The sequence below is a fragment of the Thunnus albacares genome, chromosome 19 (assembly GCF_914725855.1).
Source record: "Thunnus albacares chromosome 19, fThuAlb1.1, whole genome shotgun sequence".
Taxonomy (NCBI): Eukaryota; Metazoa; Chordata; class Actinopteri; order Scombriformes; family Scombridae; genus Thunnus; species Thunnus albacares.
The window spans coordinates 2,178,867-2,204,599 of NC_058124.1; the positions used below are offsets into that span (position 1 = coordinate 2,178,867).

The 25,733-nt window shown below is 39.9% G+C and overlaps 1 protein-coding gene across 1 annotated transcript in view; it reads left to right on the top strand.

Annotated features, from left to right (window-relative positions):
* Positions 1–366: 366 nt before the first annotated feature.
* The window catches only part of nxph1 (neurexophilin 1), a 51,174-nt gene continuing 25,807 nt past the window's right edge, over positions 367–25,733 (top strand). The window contains exon 1 of the mRNA XM_044335853.1: positions 367–968. Coding sequence (XP_044191788.1) covers positions 915–968 — 54 coding nt within the window. The 5' untranslated portion in view covers positions 367–914. The remainder of the gene's footprint in view (positions 969–25,733) is intronic.

A 25,733-nucleotide genomic window follows, 5' to 3' on the forward strand; every position in this document is an offset into this window, starting at 1 on the left:
GTACTGACAGAGATGATGAGTATTCATATATCGGACCTGCATCATGAACAACAGCTGTTGTGCTGTATTTGTTCAGGTTTGAGGCTCTCTTGTTTTGGGCTGGATGGAAGAGGAGGAGGAGGAGGAGGAGGAGGAAGAGGGTGGGGGGGTGCCTGGAGTTATTGGCAGCGGAGTTCTGAATGTCAGCTCATTTATCTACATCAAGCGCACAAACCAGCAGCCAAGGTGAAACGCTTTTTCCTCACGAGCATCTGTTTAAGAAAAAAAAAAGAGAGGAAGCGAGAGAGAGAGAGAGAGAGAGAGAGAGAGAGAGAGAGAGAGAGAGAGAGAGAGAGAGAGAGAAAACTTCGCTTTCTTCATCCTCGCTGCGTCTTGGACCAATCTCCTCCCGTTTTATTCGTCTTTTCCTGCCTTTTTTTTTTTTCTCCCCCTCATCTCGTCCCTCCCCCACAGAGCGAGAGTCTCCCTGGTTGTGTTGTAGGCGCGCGCGTTATAAAGCGGAAAGCCCCGCCGTTCCCTTCAGATCGTAGCGCTCCGACAACAGCTGCGCGCGTCAGCTATCAGACAATCAGGACCTGAACCCTCTCACAGCTATGACCCCGCTCCTCTCTCTACCTGGATTAACTCTCAAGTAACCGCTGTTTGTCGCCCCCGCCCCTTCTAACACCACCCTCACCCGCAGCAGCAGCAGCAGCAGCAGCCTCTTCACCGGCTTCTCTGTCCTGTCCCCCCCCCTCCCTCCCCAGTCTCCAACTCTCTGCTTTGTTCTGCGGTCATGGGGTGCGTCGTGTCCTTTTTGCCTTGGCTGCTGAGGGGCTTGGCCGTGCTGTGAGGCGGATACCAGGTGGATTTATGGTCCGCAAAGCCGCAACTACCAGCCGAGGGAAATAAGTGGAAGTTTGAGCTCCGGGAGGATGCAGGTGACGAGTTGGTGCGCCGTGTTCCTCCTGACGCCTGCACTTTGCCTGGTGAGTTGGATTCTCCTGCGCAGTCTGCACTTCTCTCTCAACTTTTACTCCACTTCTCCGTTCTGAAAGAAAGTGTAAAAGCCATGTTTGTTATTTGCTCTCACCTCACTATGAGATGACTTTTCTAGGTTCCGCCGTGCGCTTTCCAAATGCGTTTACACCGCGGCTGGAAAGGCGCGGCTGTCCGGAGGTTTCACTGGGCACCGTGTAAAAAAAATGTCAAATATGTAAAGGAGGAATCCAAACTTTATTTGCACACTAATAATTGTTTGAAAGTGAAACTTGCACCAGGTGGGCCTTCCCTGTGCGCAATGCCGCTGTGCGTAAAATGCAGTCACTTCATATTACTGAAGAAACAATACTTTAATGCAAATGGAAAATTGTCAAAAAAAACTCCAATTGATGAAGATTATTTTTTTCTAGCATATTTCTAGGTTGTTGTTGAATATTTAGAAATCTGGCAGCGATTAATTACCGGCACAGGCTGTGAGATCGTCTCTTGGGGGCGCCATTACAAACCAAAACTCCATGTCGACAGTCAGGCTGCCTGGACAGACACAGCACATACTCTACAGCGGGTTAGACTGTGACAGACTCCAGTTGGAGCCTTGTTTGATTGTGTATTTTAGGAGGCAAGTGCAGAAGAAAACATAAGTTATGATAAATATGCTTTCAGTGTTCAACTCTCCTCCGTATTTGAAAATGAGTCATCCAGGGGAAAAAAGCCGCGAGTTAATTAAAACTTAATTCCAGAATTAAGTGAATTTCTCTTCGGGTATAAACATAAAAATATGCCCTAAGACGCAGTTAAGTGTAAGTAGTTACGTGTAAGTTTAGTTTTCATAGCGACACACAGAGTGGAGTTTAGTTGTTTTTATTTTACTGCATGATTACATTAATTTTACAAATAGACAATATTAATTAACGCTCTCATTTTCTGCACAAACACGGAGAAGAAAATTTAAAAAATAGAGGAAAACACATTATTTTCAATGTTTTAAACTCTACATTTAGTTGCTGTTATTTCTTTGGAAAGTCGGGCCTGAAAACATAGACGTCAAACTCCTGCTCTTCTCTAATTAGACATACACACCCCAAAGAGCCACTAATGCAAAGCTCTATTTTAAATTTTTTTTAATACATATTCTAACATTCATTTTAATTGATAAACATCTCGCCTGATAGATTTCAGCCCACTGCCAACAGGTGTAATCACTTTTAAATTTGAATTCTTGCACATCATCTAATGAAGTGAGCCAATGACAGTTCTAGCAAATGTAGTTATTACTCACACTGATATTTCACTGGCTTTCTTTAATGTAATCCCACATGTGCATATTGTGGCAGTATATATAGCCTGTGCCCGCAGTGTGTTAGTGTGTAAATGTGTCATTTCTTCGTTTAGCCAAAAAAAACCGAAAGTGGAAACATACAGTTGGCGGATGTGGAGCTCTCCAAGGTGCTGAAAGTATGTAAACACATTTCCCTTCAAATATCAGACGACAGTAAGTGTGATTTATTGAGTCACAGCGGGAATAATAACAGGCCTAACTATAATCGTGTTTTAAATGAAAAAGTAGATTTTTTAATGGATTTTTAATATTTAAAACAAGTCTTTCAAGCCGAATTTGTATAGTCTGACCTTTTTATGACACCATTCTCACATTTTTGCCTGCGGAGTCCAAATTATGGCTACTCTTCTTCCTCTTGAAATATTTCTCCTCATATCTCAGTGCTCCCCTTTCCGAATTTAATTCTGAACCTCGGTGTCGTTTATAGACATCAAACACAAGCATACATTTATTTGAAATTCTTACTGTGACGAGGGAAAGGTGTGTTTTAAAAAAAAATACTGCGCACTGGTGATGAAAATCCACTCGGCTTTCCCAATAAATCCTGTTCGCCGTGTTGTCTGACTTGAACTGTGTAGCTGGGAAACACACACACACACACACACACACACACACACACACACACACAAAGGCAGCCCGCCTAGAGTAAACCGAGCTTATTGTGCAGCCCGTTAACAGTCAGCCTTATCCACAGCAGCGGGGATTAGAGCTGAACTTTGATGGTTTTATTTCGTGTTAAAGGCTCTTGTCTCTGCTTAAGCCTCTTGTCTGAGAGCCGCGCCTTGACCCCGATAACAGCACAGCCCAGGTAGACAGCAATACAGTATAAAGCAGAGCGGGACGCTCACCTATGGGTCCACTATTTAATTAACGCGCCTCTTCATGGACAGCAGAACTCCATCTGGGATTGTCATGATTTCCGTCAATACCTTATTTTAATGCCGCTTCTATGTATTTCATTCAGAGCAGTTTATATGGATTCAAAAGTTAAAGATGTTGTGTTTAGTTCGGTTTACCGTTTACATTACACTGCCACGTAATCAAACTATAGTTCATCCTTTTAAATTCACCAGAATTTTAAAACATACCATAATTGTCCTTTGACAAAATAAGTCAACAAGTTTTCTCATATGTATTAATTATAAATAGACGCAGTATTTGTAGTGTGGTTGGTAACATACTGTAATTATCCATTTGTTTAGAAAAGGGATGGAGAGGCTTTCAATGCTGAAATTCAAAACAGCTCTGTAATTTGGCCTTTTTGCTAAAAATCCACTTATTTTCATTTTAATAGATGTTGCTGTTATTTAAATCTTTTTAAATGTTTTTATTAGTTATGTACATCTTTTACTGCTCTTTTTGACATTTCTGCACATGCTGATCCTCCTCATGCGCTCTAATAGTATTTATATTAATTTATCTCCTTATCATTTGCTGCTGCAGTGACTCTTTTTCTTGTAAAGGACTCAATTAGATTTGATCATGATTACCTCATCACTTCCTCCTATGGTCAGGGATATAAACTCAGAGTGCAGGAAGGATTTAAGGATTTTAGCCACGTTGACACTGCTGACAGCGTTTTTAAAAAAAGATGGCAGATGTGCTTCTCGTCTGGGCCTCGGTGCAGTGTTGTGACTTCAAGCCAGGCATGGAGGTCTTTCTGGTCCCCCCCCCCCCCCTTAAGCCCTCCTCCCTCTCCCATCCCCTGGGAGTAGCAGATGCAGTGGTCCCACTGGCAACAGTCATACCAGTCACATTAAAGTGTTATTATCAAACAGCACAAATGGGGCCTGCAGTGTCAAGCAGTCTGTGCAGTGGGGGGAAAGAAAGTCCCACTGAGATCACTACAGCACAGCTCACACAGCGTGACCCCCCCCCCACCACCCGTCCCCGACACACACATACACACACACCTCCATCCCCTGACCACCATCTCACACCACACATCCTCTTCAATCCACAGACTTCTAAATTAACTCATAATAATGAAAACGGAATGTGTTTTCATTGAGCTGTTTGAAGCTGAAATCAAGAGCAGTCAGTATTAATTAAATTATATAGCAAAGGCATTCGCGCAAATGCCCACATGCTGTGGACTGAACACACGCACGCTCACACATATACACGCGCAGGTTGCACGCATTCGGACAAGTGCATTGTCTGGCCATCAGAGTGGGAACCGTGGAGTGAGTGTGTTGTGTTTTTTCATCCCAGATGTCGACTAAGTGAACATTTCTCTCAGTTCCTTGTTCAACCTTTGTGCTACTTAGCTTTTAAAGCAGCACGGAGGCGTCACTTTAAAGCTATTCAAGCCTGGCTGCTGGAGAGAGCCGAGTACAAAAGGGCTGAGAGTTCAGTCTCAGAGAACAACGCTGCAATTCCCCCGCTGCCGTCTCAGTCACCTCAGCTCAGCCCAGTTACCCAGCTCTGTTACATGCACCGGCTTTTTCTCACTGACTCAGTTGCCCGTGAGGCGGTGACAAGTGGTCACCAGCTGCGGCGAATGCTTTCATATATGTCGGGGGTTCTCAAAGTGGAGATCCTTGGATGCTTGAGGGGCTCCAGGAGGCCTTAACAGGGGTTTTAGACATCCGTGAGGGATTCCAGTGGTGCTTGAAGGGGTTTGTCTTGTTTTTAAGGAGGTTGCAGGTGTTCTTAAGGAGGGTCTTTAGCAAGTTTCATGGGAAGTTCAGAGTGTTTAAGCGGTCATTCTGGTGGTGCTTTAAGTTATTGGTGAGATCCTAGGAGTCCTTGAGGGCGTTAAAATTCCTCCTTTTACAGGACTTTGGGATGTTTTTTGCAGGTCCTGGAGGATGACACGGAGCAGCTCCAGTATAATGAAGATGGGATCAATTTAATTTACTACAAACGATCCCACCAAGAGAGGTTATGAATGTCATTTTAATCCAAGGTTTCACTTTCACCGCTAGTATTTTCCTCTCTACAACGACACCGTTGTTGAATTAAACACTGAATCTATAAAATTAAAAATATTCACATTTTAATCAAAATGAATGCTCACAGACTATCCATCCATCCATTAGCTGTACTGTCTTATCCCTGGCTCATTGACATGAAGTGATCCCAGCCACTTTTTTTTCTTTTTACCTGACTTAGAGGACCTTCACTGGGAGAATGTAATGAATGCAAAGGTTCACACACCCCCTCGATTCCAACACCCTCCATGCAGGCACACTGACAACCAGCAGGAGTCACTAATGTGCAGTAAAAAAAAAAAAAGGACATGATCCCTCACTGGCTTCCCACCCGCACAAGATTATACCATGATTAAGTCAGAGGCAGCAATGCTGAGAACTGAACCCCAGTTTTCAAATATTATTATGATTATGAGCTTGACATTAAGTTACAAATGATTCATGTGAACTGAGGAAATAGGATTAATAGCATAAAATGTAATTATATCAGTTGTCATAGCTGCTTATTGAAGAGAAGGAAGAAAAAATAACTACATGAAAATATTATTTATGCCTTTCAAAACTGAAATAAAAGACACAATCAAATAAGACAACTGTTAGTTGATTCAAAAATTGAATGTAGGAGAGTTTCATCTAATACACCTGGTGTCACTGAAAAATGTGCATTTTTGGTAGAACAGTCAGGGTCAATATATTGGTCAATATTAGCTTATTGCAGATATGTTGATATCATCATATTCTGTAAATTTGCTAATTAACAAGAAATGTCAGAAACCTCAAACTACCAGAGAGTACTGACAAGTTTATTCTTACGCTGTATACACACCAGCCATAATTCTTTAAGGACCAAATTAAATGGATCCTTATCAAAAATGTTTAAGTAAAACATTATACATCGTATTCAGTATAACTTATTGTTAATGGATTTAAAAAAAAACATTATATTGGTTGGGTTCTAATTTTTGTAACATCCTACAATAAAAGTATCTAATTATTAATTTCATTATTGCAGCATCATCATCAATTAATCATTTAGTCCATGAAATGTCGGAAAATTGTTAAGAATGGCCGTTACAGTTTCCCCAAGCCCTAGCTGACATCTTCAAATTACATTTTTTTTTCAAACCAACAAAACCAAGATACTCAGTGTACAATTATACAAAACAGAGAGAAGCAGCAAATCCTAACATTACAAAAGCTTTTTGATGTTTTTGCTTGATAAATTTCTAAAACTCTAAACAATTAATAAATTATCAAAAAAGTACAATTTCAGCCAATCTACTAATTGATTTATCGACTAATTCTTTCAGCTGTAGTTTTAGTAATTAATTCATTGTCTCTTTGCATATCGTATGTTTTGTTGTACTCTCCTCTGTTTACTCACCTGTTGTCTCATCTTCTCACTAATGAATAGAAAAACTTTTGGGTTAAATTCCCATGGCTTCTACTGTCAAAATTCTAAAAGAAACAAAGGAAAAAAAATGAAATCCATAAGAAGCTTTTCCAAAAAAGAAAAAAAAAAGAAAGAAAGAGAGTTCTTCGAATGGAATCACGTCTGAAATCTAAATACAATTGAAACTGAGGTTGCTTGTGTGGAGCTGACCTTTGACCTCCAATCAAAGAGCTGCTGTGCGTCTTGGCAGGCAAATTGATGGTCCACAACTCTGGAACTGACACATCAAGGTGACTCATTCTGGTTGTAGTGCTTTATCCTGCATGAACTGTAACCTCTCTGATCCTGCCTGCGAGTCCTGGGCCGTCTGATCTGAGCTCAGCCTCCCCAGGCGGCCCCACGCCCCCACAAACAGCCAAAACAACACTTGACCTTGGTGCTTGGCCATAAAGTCAATGATAATAGCACCTACCGTGGTGTCTGGAATCGGCGCTTTGGGTTCCTGCTTATTTTTTTTCTCTGCATGCATCATTGCAGGGATGACTGTTCACATCCAGAGGGGGGGGGGGGGGGATCTGTCTCGGATTTGTATCTTTGATGGTGTTAAATTAGAGAGGAATCTCCTTGCAAATATTCCTAGAGCAAGCACCCAGTGTCGTGTGTGTGTGTGTGTGTGTGTGTGTGTGTGTGTGGGGATGGTATGTTTGAGGTGGTAGGCATCTGTGATTAATGACCACAGCCTCTATTCTCTCCTCCACGTGCTGCTCCAGATTTTCAATCGCATTCACAGTTCAGAGGTCAGAGCTGGAGCTGATCGTTGAAGGGCGTTGTTCTCGGAAAATCCAGCCCGACCCGCGACCCAGGTTTGATCCTGAGGGAAGCTTCAACCCCCTTTCTCGCTTCCCTCTCTGCATAGAGCAATCCTTTTATGGCAAAGCGTGTGGCACCTTGATAGCAGCACTTTGAAGCAGCCCGGGGAGAGAAGTGTCTCTGAAGGCAGGACTAGATAACCTCGTCCAACCTGCTTTACATCTCCAGGTAGTCCTGTGACTCCAGAGTCGGCCGCATGCTCGACTTCGTCACGTCTGAAGTGATACAGCAGACCCCTCTAACGCTCACACTGATATCTGCATTCACATGAGATGATTCAACAGTCTTTTTGATGGCACTCTGTCTGGTTTTTAGGCCTTGCTGCTTGCACCCACCACCTTATTTTTCACATTACTTCTCCTATATAGCCCCAAATTATTATGATTATTTTCTTAGCTTTCGCAATCTGCACAACATACTTCACCCTTTCTCCTTAAACCTTTCATTCAGATAAGGATAAACAGTTATAATTTGAGTCTTTCGGATTTTTTCTATTGTTTTATCTCAAATCATCAAAGAGTTCATCAAGAGCTTTCCACAGATATAGGTATACATTTTCCAAAACACCACCCTCACACTTAACCTTTAATAAAAATGGATCACCTATCTCTTTATTTGACTGTGATTACAGCTTTCTAGTTCTGCCCTAATCAGCTGCCCTCATCTGTTATAGAGAAATCAGCCAGCAAACACATCCAATTAAATTCTCAGAAGGTTTAATACAGAATGCATGAGTAGAGTGTGTATAATTTTAGGATCATGAGAAGATGTACTCTATGTATATTTACCCTTATCTACATCGCTGTGTGGCAGCATTTTCATGGACAGGATTAGATAAAGAATCCAGGAATATCTGTAATAATTACATGATATTAGCTATCTCCATTTGAACGCAAAGATGACAATTAAAAATCACATTGTAGAAAGAAATCTGGAGCTTTAACAAATGATTTGATTTATTGAAATAAGTGAAATTCTTATTCAGTCACTCCTCATAGATATAGTTATTTTGTGCCATTAGGAAGTAAAAACATACCCCTTTAAAATGCATTTCATGATAGTGTTATTGTTATAGTAGTGTTATTTGTTTCAATATACTGGAGAATTCCTCAAACAAGGGAAATCTCACAGGGGCCAAGCGGAAACATTTCACCTCACTGGCTGAATTCTCTCTCTTATTTTAAGACAAATATGTCGTGAAGGTTGAAATTGAGACTAATGACTTGAATTTTTTTACAGTGCATGACCAAGTCTCATAACATCCATATATTGAGGAGATAAGTGTTTCAGTTCCAGTTGCTCAGGCTGAGTTTAGTCATTAGCTGCGGTAGAAAGATACAGTAGAAGCAACACTGTCTGTACTCTGCTAGTGACTGGATACAAAGGCAATACAGGAAGTGAATTTGGACTTGTATAGTGATGGATTGCCTTGCTTTCTAACCTGATGATGGGCTTGACTGACCAGTGAAACAGAGCCGGCTGAGATGCTGCACTCCGTAGGGGAGGAGGAGGTGGAAATAGTGGAAATGGGGGGGGGGGGGGAGGAGGAGGAGGAGGAGGCGGGGAGGGTGCAGAGACGCTTCCCTCCACTGCATCGGCAGTGATGGATCTGCCATCGGAGCTCACGTCTGCTGCACAGTCCGACAGTCACGGCGCCCGCTGATGGGAATTACCAGCCATGTCCGTTATCTTCCACTTTAGATCTTTCCATCCTGTTAGGTTACAGTGACTGGCCATGCGGGCGCTGTCGCCCCGCTCCAGAGACATGTATGGATGACTTATAAAAAAATCAATGAGTGATGAACACTCATGTGAGCACTCCAAAGCGAGGTTCAGACCCATGTATTGGTTGACAATATTGGACTATTTCTGTAGCAGAGAAATCATTGCAGTGGAATGTGGGAGGATTTTACTCAACAGTGTAAAACCTGCAATGAAACCAGCTTCGGCCTGTCTAAAGAGCTGTTAAAGAATTCTATTAGTCTGGGCTTCACTGGAGAGTTTGAGTTTCTGATGCTCTAAGTGCTGTTTCAGTAGCTTTACCATTCTAAAACTAAATCCTTGAGCAATCCAGTGGATGCTTATAACATTTTGAGCACAAAAATACTCAACTGATCTAAAACCCCCCAGTCTATCCAGGAGTTTGCAAACCTGTCATCACAAAACACTTGTACAAAATCAACCACTGTTATTTGTGAGGATTGTCAAATTAGATGACAGATTGCAAATTAAGCCAACAGTCGCCCTTTTTCTCATGAAATTCTCCAGTTCAGAGCCACTGTTGAGAGCCCTGCGGTGTGTGTCATGATGCAGGATTAGTGCTTTATCCAGCTAACCTTGGGCTTAACTGTTCTCACAGTGAGCTTGAGCTCAAGCTAGGTTCTTTTGGTCTGTGGTAACTAATACTGCAGCCCAAACCAGCCAGGAGCAATTTTTGACTTCCAAACATATAGGGCCTCTAATCATATTAGTAACTAAAATCATTGTATATCATGTAACCTGAGAACTCAAAGCAACTAATGTGTACATTACATCAGTGTTGTATCATATAAATGAACAGTGCACCCTCTGAACTTTAATGACAAGTCAGGAGCAAATAAAATGAAACCTTGGCTTCAACAAACAACAGGTCCCCAGAGTTCAAAGACTAAATATGCTGTTGATATTGATTGTCAGTGCCTGCCATAACTGTTTCCTGATCTGAATGACCGTTTCCTGATCTGCCATTGCAATGGTGAAGGTTTGGGTAGATTTAGGCACAAAACAACACGGTTAGGGTTAAGAAAACCTATGTTGACTGTTGATATGACACATGATACAAACAGCAGTCCTAGTCGGACACTTTGTTGACCCTCCATTCACCCTGATCTTCTTCTAAGAGGGTTTGAGTTGCTAATAGCAATGTCATGCTACTTCAAACAATCATATTTCACACAGTTCATTGGAGTTTCTAGTTCTTGTGTAGTCTTAAAGGCATTTGAACGAATGACTAAATGTCATTATCCCATTGACAAACTGACAAACCAACATTTTAAAAGTATCTAATCTAATTGGAACTTTCTTTTCCCCCCAAAATGCTCTCTTTCATTTTGTATAACCAGTTTCAACCGATTCAAAGTACCTCAAACTAATTATTTGATTTATGGAGAATGTTGGAAGTGCTACACCTCCTGAGATTATTCAGAGTAGAATTTGCTCTCTAGATATTTAATATTCTTCCCAAATATCTGCCACTCACCACTCGCCGGAACCTACTAAAATTCTACCTAAAACTTGCAAAGATGATTTTTTTCTTGAAATTTCTAAGCCATCATTTCTTGCAACATACCAAAGTCACACATTGCATCATAATTATTCAGAGACGGTGCTGCAAATTCAGTCCTTTTGGGCTGCAGTTATCAGAAAAAAAACTCTGAGATCTGTAAGATGGTGAAAGTGCTTACTCTGAAGTGGCCTGTTTGTTAAATACTACCGTTATCCATGAGCTATATCTGTTCTCTCCCCTCCAATCTTCAAATCAGAGCAAAGCAAAATCCCAGCATTAAACCTTCAAAGCAGCAACTCTCTCTGACAACCGTGGTTCACTTTCAGACTTTGTAGTGCAAAGCCAGATGAAGTGAGAGAAATGTGAGACGTGGAACAGGACAGGAAAAGGAAGAGGGAAGAGGAGGGAGGTGAGCGTGAGTGACTTTTATGCTCGGGCTGCTTTACGAGTACAGTACTCCCAATTTGTCGTCGACACCCACATGTCTATCAGGCTGGGCTGTTTGTGCTGTCGCTGTCACTCCGAGCAAACAAGCTGATATATAATGCAGCGCAGGGGAAGCAGACTGCAAATTGTCAACACAGATGGGGTTTTTTTTGAAGAGGAACAAATGATAAAGTCAGTTAGGTTTAACAACAAGCTGACAACGTCGGTGTTATTCCTCTCTCGCTCCCTGTTCATAGATGGGGAAAGGTAGTGAGAGCAGTGAAGATCAGCAGCTGTCGGCATGAAGGAAACATTTGAGGTGCTTAAGTAAAAGTCATGAGCTGGAAAACTGAGGATTTGAGCAACCAATCGTGAGTTTTAACTCAAATGGTCACAGAATGGAGAATTTCTTATATTTCTTGGAACAGCTTTTGTTTGCATATGGCTCCCTGAACACATTTTGGGAAATAAAAGTAAACCAATTTATAGACATACTTGGGCACATCCACAGTACCATAATGAGAAACCCTGCCTGACAGAAAATATGTTTTTATACTACTATTTTGGAACAGCAAATACATTTCTGAAAGAAACATAATGCTGCCAGAACTACATTTTTATCAAAGTAATAAGGAAACATTTTTAATGTTAAGCAAAGTCATAAAATGTTTAAACTACGCTGACTTGAAGCATGAGACAGATTTTGTTTACTAGTTCAATATTTAACCAAATGTCAGTGAACATAATCCAGGCATTTTTCACAAAACCACTTAATAGCACATAAATGTAATTCTAAGGGGACAAATTTACTGTGGGAAATAGAATAGTATCAGTGTTCCCATCCTTTAAGTTTTTAGCAAGACTCCTCATAAAAAGAATGACAGCATTGGTTGTTTCATCACATGCCTAAAGCAACCTATTTTCCTGAACCTACTAGTAGGTGTAGTAGGCCCCTAATAGACCATATATTTGGGACAGATGTGTGATGATAATTCCTGTTCAATAGGAAGATAACAGTCAAATCAGGTGGTCACCTCCAATGTGTCAAATTTTCCATATCTAAGAAAAACAGCCTTTTTATTGCCTGACCATTGTACATCTAAAAATGCATGTAATTGGCTTTACAGTGAAAAGGTTTCATAAGTCTAGTTTTTGTATAATTTCTTTCTTGTAACCTCATGACTACATGAGGTTACAATGCAGTGATATTATCGCCCTGGTTTAAATGGGTTTCCAACTGCATAAGTGGATGATTTTTATTATTGCTTAGACGTCAGCTAGTAATGATCTTAAATAGTCGGAAATTATAGTTTTTTTGAAAAGTTTTTTTGAAAAAAGCAGAACAGCACTACAGAGTAGCACCATGATTAAAACTAGTCTCATCTCTCATAAAATTACATTTTGCTCTGAAAGTGAGTGAATAATTGCTATTATTGATTAGACATAAGTTGCCAGCTATCAATCAGTTACACCCCACTGGGTTAAATAGGCTGCAGCTGGTTTAAATTGCTCTTATGTGTGTATTTTTTTCAGGATACACACACCGGGTGAGGGGGAAGGGGTGGGGGACTCTGTTGGGCACTTCAGCAAAATTATTGAGTGTTACTTCAATGATAACAAATATAATTTCACAGCAAACACTTAAATGCAGCTTATCCTGGTTCACTAATCGATATATTACAGCACAGATCTTTGTGTCCTTTTTTTCTATCTGAAGCAAAGGCCGCAGTGATGATGGAATAGAACAATCAGAGTCCTTATCAGTTCCCCAATGCAGCAAATGACAGGGCTTCATTACTTACAGCAGCCCTGGAGATTGCGGCCATATTGATTTTCACAATTACAATTCTATTTTTTTCGCCTGTGGATGGTTTCCAGTCACAGCAGAGGGGCAGAGAAAAGTGCCACGAGGAGCGCATCTCTGTGGCTGACAGCTGTCAATCATGTGTCAGCGGGATGAGAGTCATCCTTTTAGAAGAAGGCGAGGAGGAAGAAGAGGAGGCCTTCCGTTCCTCCCTTATCTCTCTTTCTCATTTACCGCCTCTCTCTGTCTCCTTGTCTGGTTATCGCGCTCTCCTCCGACTTTCTATTCTCCACACTCTCTCCTCAGACTCACATGAATAACTCTTCTTATCGAGCTGACCCTCGACTTCATACGCTCCCTTCCTTCCCGGGAATCAGATGCACTCCTCCTTATTGTTTGCCATTTTCCAGATTCCCCCTCCTCTCTTATCATTCTATCGCCATCAATTCATGTTTTTCTACCTCTGGCGGAGAAAATGAATTCCATGCAGGGCGTTGGTCAAATATACAGTGTAAACATGCTCACATGAATTTCCTTGTTTACTGTCAGCCTTCTGGACGCTCTCTGTTAAAACAGACTGAATTCAGATCCTGTGCTAGAGAGTATTGCGGGTGATGGAGACACCACACCCGACAGGGAGATACTTTTCCTAAGTCAGCTCATTTTCAGTCAGCATCACCTTTACAGAGGCACACAATCTCCTGTTATGTGTCTGTTTGCTTGTGAATATAAAGCCTGTTTGGTTTATTTATCAGTGTTTTGTCAGTGAAGCGGCTTATGCTGCAGTACAGGACAGAAATGCAGCTAATGTGCAGGTGAAATTCCATCAAGTCTGCTGCTTGTGTGTACAACATAATTCCATCAGAACCTGTTAATTAACAAGAGTATTGTTCTTATTAGATTTATTATTAAAGCTGGTTGAATTCTTCTCTACAGCTAAAACTGATTTGAACAAAGGTTAGTGAGGCTTGACAATAACTTAAGGTTCACTTACTGGCTTTTTCCAGAGATTTCAACCTCTTTTATGGATGGTCCAGGAAGTAATTGAGCAAACCTCTGCTGGTTGAAAGCTCTGGGGAAAACATTGTAGGCGGAGATTAAGTCAGTTCTTTTCAAATGACTGTTTCCATGGTTGAAGATGATATTTGTCACTCAGTTAAAGAGGGATTTATATTAAGAATGATGATGTTTTATCATCTGTACACTTCCTGAACTCTACCAATTTATCCAGAGTGGTTTGGTCACAGCAAACAGGATGTGAATCTAAATCTTCTATCACAATATATGTCATTTCATATCATGATGTGCCTGCTCTTGGCTAATCCAGGCGAGCTGAATATCTAATTCAATCAGACATATCAAAATGATATATACCTCAGTAAGAAAAGCTTGTTAGTCAAATATCTGTCATCTTCATAGCCGGATTAACCTGTTCGGGATCCGTGGGGCAAGAACGAGCTGCTCCATTAAACCCCCAATCCTCATCCTCTTTTTACAGTGTCTATGCTGGAATAATGTGACTTGACTAAACACTAAAAACTAAAATAATAAAGAACTTAAAACTAGATTTTAAGGGTTTTAAAGTCAGGACATAAAGCAGGGCCCACTGTAAGGTTAAAACAGATGAAAATTATTTCGGAATTCTAAAAATAAAACCCAACTAATTCTAGGAAAAAAGCAAGGCTTAAAGGATGAATCTTAGTACACTTTATTCTATAAAATTCCATCACGTTGATTATATAGTAATTGTTTCATTTGTGAGTGTGGCATTAATGAACACGTTTGTCCCACAATGCAAATGTAAAAGAGATTGCAGACAGTGATGCAGTGGTTAATAAAACGTGTATTAATTAAAGGTAGAGTTCATTCATTTGTATATCAAGTTTACAATTTATACTAAGTGTCAAAACGAGTGTATTGTGTCTTCTTCTAAGACACCAAAAAAATGAAAGCCTCTAAAGTTTTTAATCATTTGTGTTTTTCATATTTTATTTACTGAGTTAGCAGTTCAGGAGCAGTTCTTTCAAGGAAATACTTTTGGAAATCAATGACTGCTTATAAACTAAACTGACCGAACTCTGATTAAAATAACTGTCTCATAATTATTTTCTGCTTTTCTATAATTGGTATCAGATTAAATAGTTCTTTCCTGACAACTTCCTGGGGAAATTAAGAGGAAATTACGGTTAAATAAAGCATTTTATTCCTCAGCATGAAAGCGGAAAAGGAGTCAAATTTAAATATGAGTCTAAAAATACTGGAATCAGTCACCATGTGAACATTTTCAATTGTAGAATGATTCAGCAAGTTGCTAAAACCTCCAACTCCCTAGAAAGTCATGACTTGAGCGTCCAAGATGGTTTAACCGTGTAAAACCTTCAGGGTAAAACATGCATTGTATCGTCTTCTAGGTTTGACTTCCTGATATAAACTCCAAATGAGGAAGAAATTCCTGTCCGCTGTGTGTTTTGAGGCAGTAAAGGCTATTAAGTAAGTCAGATCCTGTTTGAAAATCTAATTTCGGCTGAGGGGAGTGAAGGTGTCAGAGGTGAATAAAAAGTTGTTAGCCACTGGAAACAGGTGTCCCGTTTTAACGAACCTTAACTGAGTATAGAACTTTCTCTCTTTCATTCTGTGTGGCTCTCCATCTCTCCCCTCGTCTCTCATTCTGTGTATGCTCGAGCATTTATCAAATCAATTACTGCTGATGGGAGTTCCTCCTAACAGGTAGTGAGGTGTCTCGGCACTAATTCATCCTGTCGCTTTGATGGATTCGCTTGGCTTTCCGAGCGTCAGGCCTGCAGCTTGGGGAGAGCGCGGCCGATCTGTCAGGCCTCACAAGCCATTACTTAAAACATTAGCTGCTCAGGACGCGGCGAGCAGCTCCGCCATCATGATGTACAAGTGGTTTCTGTGTGACCGCTCCTGTGTGTTTGAGGGTGGACAGTCACAGATAGAAATCCTCACATCAGACATTTCAGGAGATATGATGAGAATATGTATGAACCAGCACGGCCCCTCAGGTCCCCGGGGAACCTTTAAACTGTTCCCAAGTGCAGAGGGGAAACTTGTGGTGAGGCTGCCTGTAGTTTCTAATCTGGCAGCTGTTGGAACCTCCTCCCTGAGGACCTGTGGGGAGCAGAAAAATGTCACACACTGTATTTAAACATCAGTCTGAAACTTTTTAGCCAGCTTTTTGCCTTGAGTTCCTCCAGCATCATTAATCACTGTCTTATTGTATTGTTTTTATTTTCTATCTTCTTTAAATCAGTTCCTTTTCTATCCTTGTAACTGCTCTTATTATATTTCTTTTGAATTATTTTTCTCACTCACATTTGTATTTACATGCTGTTTATACTGCACTTACAGTATCAGCATGATAGGTACTATATAACTTTACCTGATTGAAATATTAATACTTTTACAAAATTTCCATCAACAAACAGAAACATTTTATTAGATTCATTATATTGACTATTCATCTGTTGATTAATATTATTTACTGTCTGGTTGCACCTTCAATACAATAATATGACTGTGACTGTTATAATTGTTACATATATACTTATATAATCTACACTATAGTTATATTTATACTTACCTCTGCAGGTATATTACATAATATTATATAAAATATTTAAATACTTAGATGCTTTACATATCATCTCATATCATATTATATCATATCATGCCTACCAGTGCTTACAGTACATATATGCCTGTGTTTTATATCTCTATTATGAAGTACAACATACATATATTTATAAACTACATACATACATAACTGTATGTTACACATTTGAGGATACATGCTCAATATTTTAAGACATAAAAATACTCTGTTTAGCATAATAATTTGTGTCTAGTCTTCAAAAAGGTTTTATTCCCTTGTTAAAAATTCTTAAAATGACATCTTCTCTTTCTCTCTCATTGAAAATTCCAGAATCTATGAATATGTAAATATTGTTCATTTCAGAAGTTGAACTGCTGGACACCAGATGTCTCCTACTTCACTGTAAATTCAATTCTCAGTGTTTGTGCACTGGAGGATTCAAATTTCTACATCACACTTTTGTAAGTTGAATAGTGGAGCAGCATGTTTTTATAATTTGATGAAAGATGCCTGTATATGTACAGTAAGACTGCTCCTCTATATCTAGATGCACATTTGGTCATACTACTGTACTGGAAAGAGAGGGAGCCTGCAGACTGAGTAAATAACCAAATTAATAAACTGGAATTCTTCCTCCCATCAGAAGAAACTGAGCTGATATCTGAAGATGTGAACAGATACACTCTCTTTCAGTGCTTTCAGAGGTGTATCAGTAAAGCAGGAGTGTAATGAAGTGTAATGAATTACTACTGCCAGACAGTAATAAATAGTAAAATTACTTTTTGAGTAATGAGCCCAACATTGAATAGAGCTGGATGCAGTATTGCTGTTGCAGTGTGTCTCTTGTAGTTGCACATTTCCCAATAAAACTCCAGTTTATATCTTCGACTCAGCTAAAATTTAAAAACTATTTGGCTCTAAGTCTCAAGTTAATGGCTCAGGCAGTAAAGCCATTCCAAAAAAAAAAGAACAAAAAAAAAAAAAGAGCTGTGGAGTTAATTGAATGTGTTTGCTCTTGCAGATTTCTTACAGTCAGCATAAATGCACAGTTTAGGCTGCAGCAGAGCAGGAGAGAGGATGGGACAGGAAATACTATAGTGATAGTGACTGAGCAGACCACCACACCGGTCTGCTTGGATTGTTTTAAACGAGGTAGCCAGGCTGTTGGGAGAAAAAAATGTGTAATTATCAGAAACAACTAATGACTGATCATTTGAATATTGTAAATTAATATAAAATGAAGTAAATCAAAATCAAAAGAGGAACATTTTTATTGTAGACTCATAAATCATACTATTTAAATGATAAAAAATACTATTCAGAGAACAAGATATATCACTCAGAATAACCAAACAACAGAATGTCAAAGTTTAAAAAAAAAAAAATCTGATGAAAAACATTGTAGGCCCTATAAAACCATATGTCTTATATGGCAGTTTATATGCTGTCAGTTCCAGACCACAGTGGCAGCTGCAGCTTTACTGATGTTGAACTGAATGTTCTGATTTATTTTGTTCTTAATGAGTGAAGTGATTGTGGAGTAAGGATGTCTGCATCGTCTGCGCAAACACTGAGACAGAATCAGACAGACAGCTTTAATGTGCTACCTTTTCCTCTAGATTTTTTTATGTCCCTCCTACAGTTTGCACTTTGGAGTAAATAATGACAGTTGACAGTGCAGCTAATACCACGTTGAATCGAAAATAACCATAAGTGACCCCCACTGAATGGTAATTTAGCTGCTTTTAGCATTAAGTGCTAACAGTATGAACAAGATATTTATTCCTTTTTTGTGGCAGTTAACACATGAGCCCACTGATAACTGTGTTATATTCAGAACTTCAAGATATTCAAGGCTGATGAACAGTAATGTTAGCCATGATAAACAGCAGGGCTGGTACTGGTACCTCCCAAAGACACACTGCTAGTAGAACTGCTAGCCAACTACAACACAGCTACACACACAGACACTTTCTCAAAGACCCCATTTACACCTACTGTTCATGTGATCTGTATGTGGATACATTATCTAGAAAATGTGATCCATTTACACCTGGGTTAATAAGCACTCTTCTTATCTTGATTCTACCAACATTGTCATTGGATCTCAATATGAAAATTAGCTAGGCAAGGGTGGCGGACATGTTCCAGGTCAAGCAAAGCAATGCTGTTGATGGGTGTCATTCATTTTTTTATGAGGGAGAACTTGTTAACCACTACAACTTCACTTTTGCTAGGGTTGCTAAAGCTAGCAGGAAGAGTTAGGGGAGCCCATTCCCATTCACACGGCATTCACACGGCATCAAATATCAAGGCTTTGTCACGCCCCTCGGCATCTGAGACCAGCGCACAAAGTACACTTTGGTGTCTGTATGAGACACACTGGGTTTTCAAGTAATTCCAATGTCAATCCCTCTGCATCAATATCAGACGCCATGAGACCGATGACGTCTATATAAGGTGACATTTGGAGGAGGTGGGTTGGATGGATGGCTGAATAGTTAGATGACAAAAAGTGGACCACTGTTCACCTCCCCCTTCCAACCATGAGTGTCATGTTTCCAATCACGACAGTTTTTTGTTGTTGTGTTTACTGTTGCTATGACAACATTTCAAATGATTATTTTAACCCAAACTACGATCTTTCCCTAACTCTAACCAAGTGGTTTTTGTGCCTAAACCTAACCAGACCTCACCAGCTCTGAGCATGTAATATTGCTAAGGATGGGTCTACATTGGATTTAGTTGAAAGCTTGGTGCCTCTCATACAGACGCCAAAGGGTGCGTTGATATCAGACACCGACAGGCATTGACAAAATGTTGGTATTTGACAACCAAGAATGAGAACGTGTTGGTTAGGGGAACTATCACCTTCCTGGGTGGATTTTCTTCTTAAGAATATAATCACGCTGTACAGATTGCATTTACTCCTGGATAAAACCTGAATACAATGCAAGCCAGACCACAAAACCAATAGCATTCCAATCACAATGTGTTCTGAGTGCATTTACATCTGTCATTAACATGCATTTCTCCTTATCCAGATAGGATATCCAGATACAGATCCCATATTGATGGCAGGTGTAAATGGGGTCAAAGAGGCATAAGGGGGCCTTTTCAGACTGTCAAAGCACCGGCAGACTTCCTGTCTTTCCAACAGAGAAAAGGAGAACCCGATAGTAGCTGCTCATGGCTGGTTAGTGGTGGGCAGTGTATCACTACCCACCCCACCACACGTCCCCACACCCTCATGTTGTCACACACTACATAGCCACAAAGTCTCATACAGTTGTTTGCCCCCTCACTCCTCTGTTAGATTTTTTTTAATATCCTGTGAAAGAAGATTCTCACAGAATCTGAGGGTGGACTTCTTTAAGGCTTCTGCCTCACCTACCTGACAGTCACTTTGGAGACCGGCCCCCCACCAGCCTAGTGTGTCACATACATTTGTAGGTAATAAGCTCAGCCAGTTAGGTAACAGAAATTTGCAGTGGCACTGGAGGTTGCCAATCTGGCTCCATCTCTGACCAGTCAGCAGCCAGATACAGAGCTTGCCATGTCATTCCGCCATGACTGACAGATCTGTAACAACTCGCCGGCATGTCAGAGGAAAGCAGGATCTCCTCACCATGTCAGACACCTGAGTAACATTTCTTACAAGCCCCTGGTGCTCGCTTGCCTGCTCTACCTCAACGACGTAAAAAGCACCTGTCAATCATAAATCACATTCTGTCATTATTAAGACATTAGCAGCAGTTCTTTTACTAATGTATTACTCGCCCCAGAGGAAGGTTTATGTATTTGGATGAATGTTTTACACAAGGAAATGTTTCTAACCATTAGCCCGAGGATTGTGTCTAATGAATCATGCATTGAAATTCAGCTGCTGCTTTGTTATTGCACTGTAAGACATGCACATTTACCCCTCTCCCACTGTTTATTTAGCTTGTTATGACCAACAGCAAAGTGGGTTGAATATATACACTCACACACACACACACACACCAGCTGAGCTCCAGCACTGGCCTGTAGTAGGGAATGCAGGGATGGAATTGGCTCTCTAATCCTTCCCTTTTTAAATAGTTGGACTAAATCCTCAATAGGTTTGAGCAGCTCTCAGTCACCAGGAGAAATACCCTGTACAGCTAATACCGCAGCTGTTCAAATGACTGTGAAATACTGCGGAAAATCTAGCAGTTTAACTCTGCCACATCACATCAGACATTTTTTTTTTGTGCCAGATTCAAATAGAGGAGAAGAATTCAGACTGTACGCAGTGTGTGTGCCGTCAAGCAGGATGAGTTGTGGATCAAGCAGGCGAGATGTGACACAGCTTAGTTCAGCCCGCGGAAATCACAGATGTTGCCAAATAAAGACAGCTGTTTCTGTATGGATTAGTAATGTGTCTCACTTGGAATCACTGACTTATTGATAGAGAGTACAGCTTTATATTATGGAAACAAGCATGTAATATGCATAATATGTGAGGCTTATTTTTCAAGTATGGAGTTGCTTCATTTTTTTTTTAGCTGATTCTGCTGTCAAGAAGTTATACTTTCTTATGGGGTTGTTTGTGTTTCTATAACCATACTTCCAGCCCATACAGGGTCATGTGATCCATGAACCTCTTTTGGTGCTCGCAACATTGAAAATTTTGATTTAAAAATAGACAGCAACATTTATTTTAAGAGTCAGTGTCTCTTTGGTAACAGATGTTATATTGCCAATTATATGCTAGAAAGTAGTTCCAGTGAACATCTGTTAGCAGTAACATCTGTTCAAGTCCACTGTCATCCAGTTCAAGTGGTTCCAAGACACGTCATGGCCAGTCATGAGGTGTCCCTGATGGTACAATAGTTTTCAAATATTTGACTGTAACCTAAAACAAGATGAACTTGTAGTTGGAGCACCTTGGAGACAAGATTGAGACAGGAGAGGGTGGAAGCAGACACACAGCAAAAGCAGTGATATGTAAAAGAATCAGCACTAGAGGACACAGTGGAGAAACTCAGCATCATCCAGTATTAATTCAGATCAAATTTTGCACAGAAAAATGCATTTCCTACGAGAAAATCTCAGCATTGACCCCCCCCCCCCCCGTGTGTCATAGTGTCGAGTGATAACAGAGTGTAGCGAATGCCATTTAAGGTTAAATCTAGCATTTTAAATCGACTTTCATTTGTAAGCCCGCTGCTTTTCCTGCCCTGCCATGAGTGTGAGTCATTCCCAGCTAATCTGCATTCCTCTCTCTCACAAGTTGTGTATCACAGACTGTAAGTGTAAGTTGCTGTGAATATCTCAGCCAGAGCAGAGCCAGCTATCTGTCGGAGATCCATTGTTGTGTTGCATTGTGTGAATCCCCTATTTTACACCTAATGTGTGGCTTGTAATGATACTGACAGCTGCAGGATGAAAGCACTAAAATAGGATATGGAAGGTCAGACATGTAGTTATTTCTAATGTTTTGTTTTCTTGAGATCATGAAATAATTCTGTGATCCTCAGATTTGTTACTCATCATTAGGAATATGTTTCGGTCAATATTACTGATGGATTTCGCATCAAGGTCACAGTCATAATGAAATCTCAAAACAATTTTCTCATGAATGCCAAATTTTGTGACAATAATAATAATAATAATAATAATAATAATAATAATAATAATAATAATAATAACAAATATGCCATGTTAGGATTCCAAAATAGCCTTTCCATGATCATGACAAAAGCTCTTTTTGACTTTTTAGATTTTAAAAATCTAACACATGTGTGTGTTCTTTCAAACCACTTCTGTTTTGAGACATTATTATTATTATATAATTATCAATAGTAAACATTAATGTTGGAAGTGTAAATTTTGCTTTTTTGCTACCTGGAGGGTAGTAGCACAGGAAGCATGGCGTTTCTGGGAAATATAGTACTAAACTTGCAACCCAGATTTAGTCTATAGATTCGTGAGATTTAATCTAAAGAGATTTAATCTATAGATTTGTGTACATGGACACGAATTTTCCATTTTTTTTGTAACACTCACGACTTTCAAACTTATGTATTTCAGTTGGAAGTATGTTTTGTGCCTGTACCACTTTTTTCTGTCAGTCGAGACTCGGGAACACAGAGGCTGTATTGTTTTTTTTCCTCATTTGTTATTAATTTTTTACCATAACCACTACATTACTCAATATTTAATCCCAAGATTTATCCTTGTTTTTGCTTCTTTATATTAATTTCATCAGTAGCCTACACTCAGTGGTCCGCATCAGTCTGTGAAGTTGCTGATTTAGTTTTATATTTCAAAGAATATGTGGCTCAAGATATTTAATCATGTTTATTAAAACATAGCTTCTTCAATTAATATTTAGCCACGTCATCCAATAAAGCACTCCGACATTGTGTGTGTGTGTGTGTGTGTGTGTGTGTTGTGTCCGTAGTTGAGTAGTGGTTGAGTGGTTATAGTTAAAAAGTGAATAACAAATGAGAAAAAAACAATACAGCCTCTGTGCTCCTGAGTCCTGACTGACTGGCTGCAAGCACCAAAGATTGAAATACTAATATACTAATTGAAATACATTGATTTGAAAGTCATGTTGAGTGTCACGAAAAAAAAGTGGAAAATTCATGTCCATGTACACAAATCTATAGATTAAATTTCATGACTATTTCATAAAGTGCCACAAGACTGGGTTGAAATCTGAGAAACACAAACTGTTAAAGACAGGCCCTGTCATGACAGGATATGCAAGTATTTTACAAACCATCACTACTATCAGAACATTTTATTCAGCAATTCGTACAGTGAAGAGGCAACTCCAGCTGGGCAGTTAGATGATAAGACATTGTAATCAAACCTGGCCAAATCTGTGACAGTAAGACCCTGGTTGTAGATAACAATAAAGTTTTATAAAGTTTCACACAATCAATGCATTGGGTTAGGGTTAGGGTTAGGGTTAGGGTTGGTTTGGGTCTGTACATTAGATTTATTGATGAGAATAAAAATATGGAATATACATGGCCAGCCTTTCAGTTTTAAGGGTTTGGTGGTCAAAACTCTGTCCTTATTTCAAATGGGGATAGAGGTGGCAACGAAGTTGAGCTACTGTTAGCTTTCTTTGGAGAACTTCTTGGATTTTACTCTTAAGATAGATTGGTGTCTTTATGAGTGCATATTTTCAGGAAATTAATTTGTCTAATAATGTGAGGGCTAGTATTGTTTGTTCTGCCCACACTGGGCTGATAAGACAGCTGGCTTTTCAGCCTGTTTTCTGTCGCACACCCCTGAACCCCCAACACACACACCACCATGTATATACACAGGACCACCCTCTTCCTCTCTGGCCTGTACGATTAAGCCCTGCCTTTCCCATCAGTCTGAGGATGTCAGCCGGCTGCTGTCCTCTGTGATTAATGGTACACAGCATCAGGCTGAAAGGCACACTGGGAGGACAATGAGCATTTTAAATGGACATTATTCCTACAAAAGCCCCATCGTGATGCTGGACAATAGGCAAGGTCTTGACACAGACAAAGTCAACCTGTGCATCTTTTGTTCAAATATCAGCACTTGTTTTTGGAGCGAGGGCTTTACAAATGGGGAGTTCAAAAACATGGACTGTGTTGCAAATAGGTTTTATTCTCATCCTCATTATGTATGCAAGGTTGAGCATACTGGTGACCTACAACGTGAAGAGGTTTATTTTGAAATATATTAAGTTTCAGAGGTGGTAACATACTCCTGCACACACTCATGTAGCAGCATGGATGTAGTGGAAATCAATGCCATTTACATACACTTTATCTACTTTTTTTTCTCTTCCATAGCATTAAAGGAGAATATAAAAAAGACAGTAAAAAGTATGGTAATGTCAATAAGACAGCAAATCACTGTAGCTGTCCTGCATGTTGGTTCAGAGTAATGTATCTCAATGAATTGCAAGAACATGGCAATCTTGCAGTGAATTGGCAAGATTCCCATGTTATTCACCGCAGAAATTCATGCTCCCCAGAAGATGAATCCTAATGTTTTTCTCCCAGCCTATCAGGTCTAAATTTCCTTTTGACCAACACTTTAGTCAATGACAAGGCATCTTGAAATAAAGCATATCATTAAACTTTTAGTGGATATTCATGGTCCCCAAAGGATGAATCCCAATGAATTTAGTGAACCTGTGAGGCTCCTCCTCAAGTCAAAATGCAGACTTGTACAAAAGAAATATGAAAATCTAATGGGCAGATTTCCATGGCATGTTTTGAGCACATTCATGCTCCCCAGAGGATGAATCCTAATGTTTTTCTCCCAGCCTATCAGGTCTAAATTTCCCTTTGACCAACACTTAAGTCAATGACAAGGCATCTTGAAATAAAGCATATCATTAAACTTTTAGTGGATATTCATGGTCCCTAAAGGATGAATCCCAATGAGTTTAGTGAACCCGTGAGGCTCCTCCTCAAGTCAAACTTCAGACTTGTTCATAAGAATTATGAAAATCTAATGGGCAGATTTCCATGGCATGTTTTGAGCACATTCATGCTCCCCAGAGGATGAATCCTAATGTTTTTCTCCCAGCCTATCAGGTCTAAATTTCCCTTTGACCAACACTTAAGTCAATGACAAGGCATCTTGAAATAAAGCATATCATTAAACTTTTAGTGGATATTCATGGTCCCCAAAGGATGAATCCCAATGAATTTAGTGAACTTGTGAGGCTCCTCCTCAAGTCAAAATGCAGACTTGTACAAAAGAAATATGAAAATCTAATGGGCAGATTTCCATGACATGTTTTGAGCACATTCATGTTCCCCAGAGGATGAAATTCTCCACCATTAGCATGAACAGTTAACTGTGCACACATCGCATCTTGTAATCTCATTTTCAGATTGCCATGGAATTTGCTCTGCATGTTCATGCTCCCAACAGGACATATCTGTTTGATTTTAAAGGTACCCTGTGGAGTTCTTGACCACTAGTGGCACTATAGAGCAATGTTTTTATGAGTGGGTCCATGTTTTGTTTGTACCTTGCCCACACACAAGGATGCACATATGCAGGTAAATGGTTCACATTCAGTCATTCTGCTCATAGACCCTGTTGGTGGCAGTAATGTGCCAGC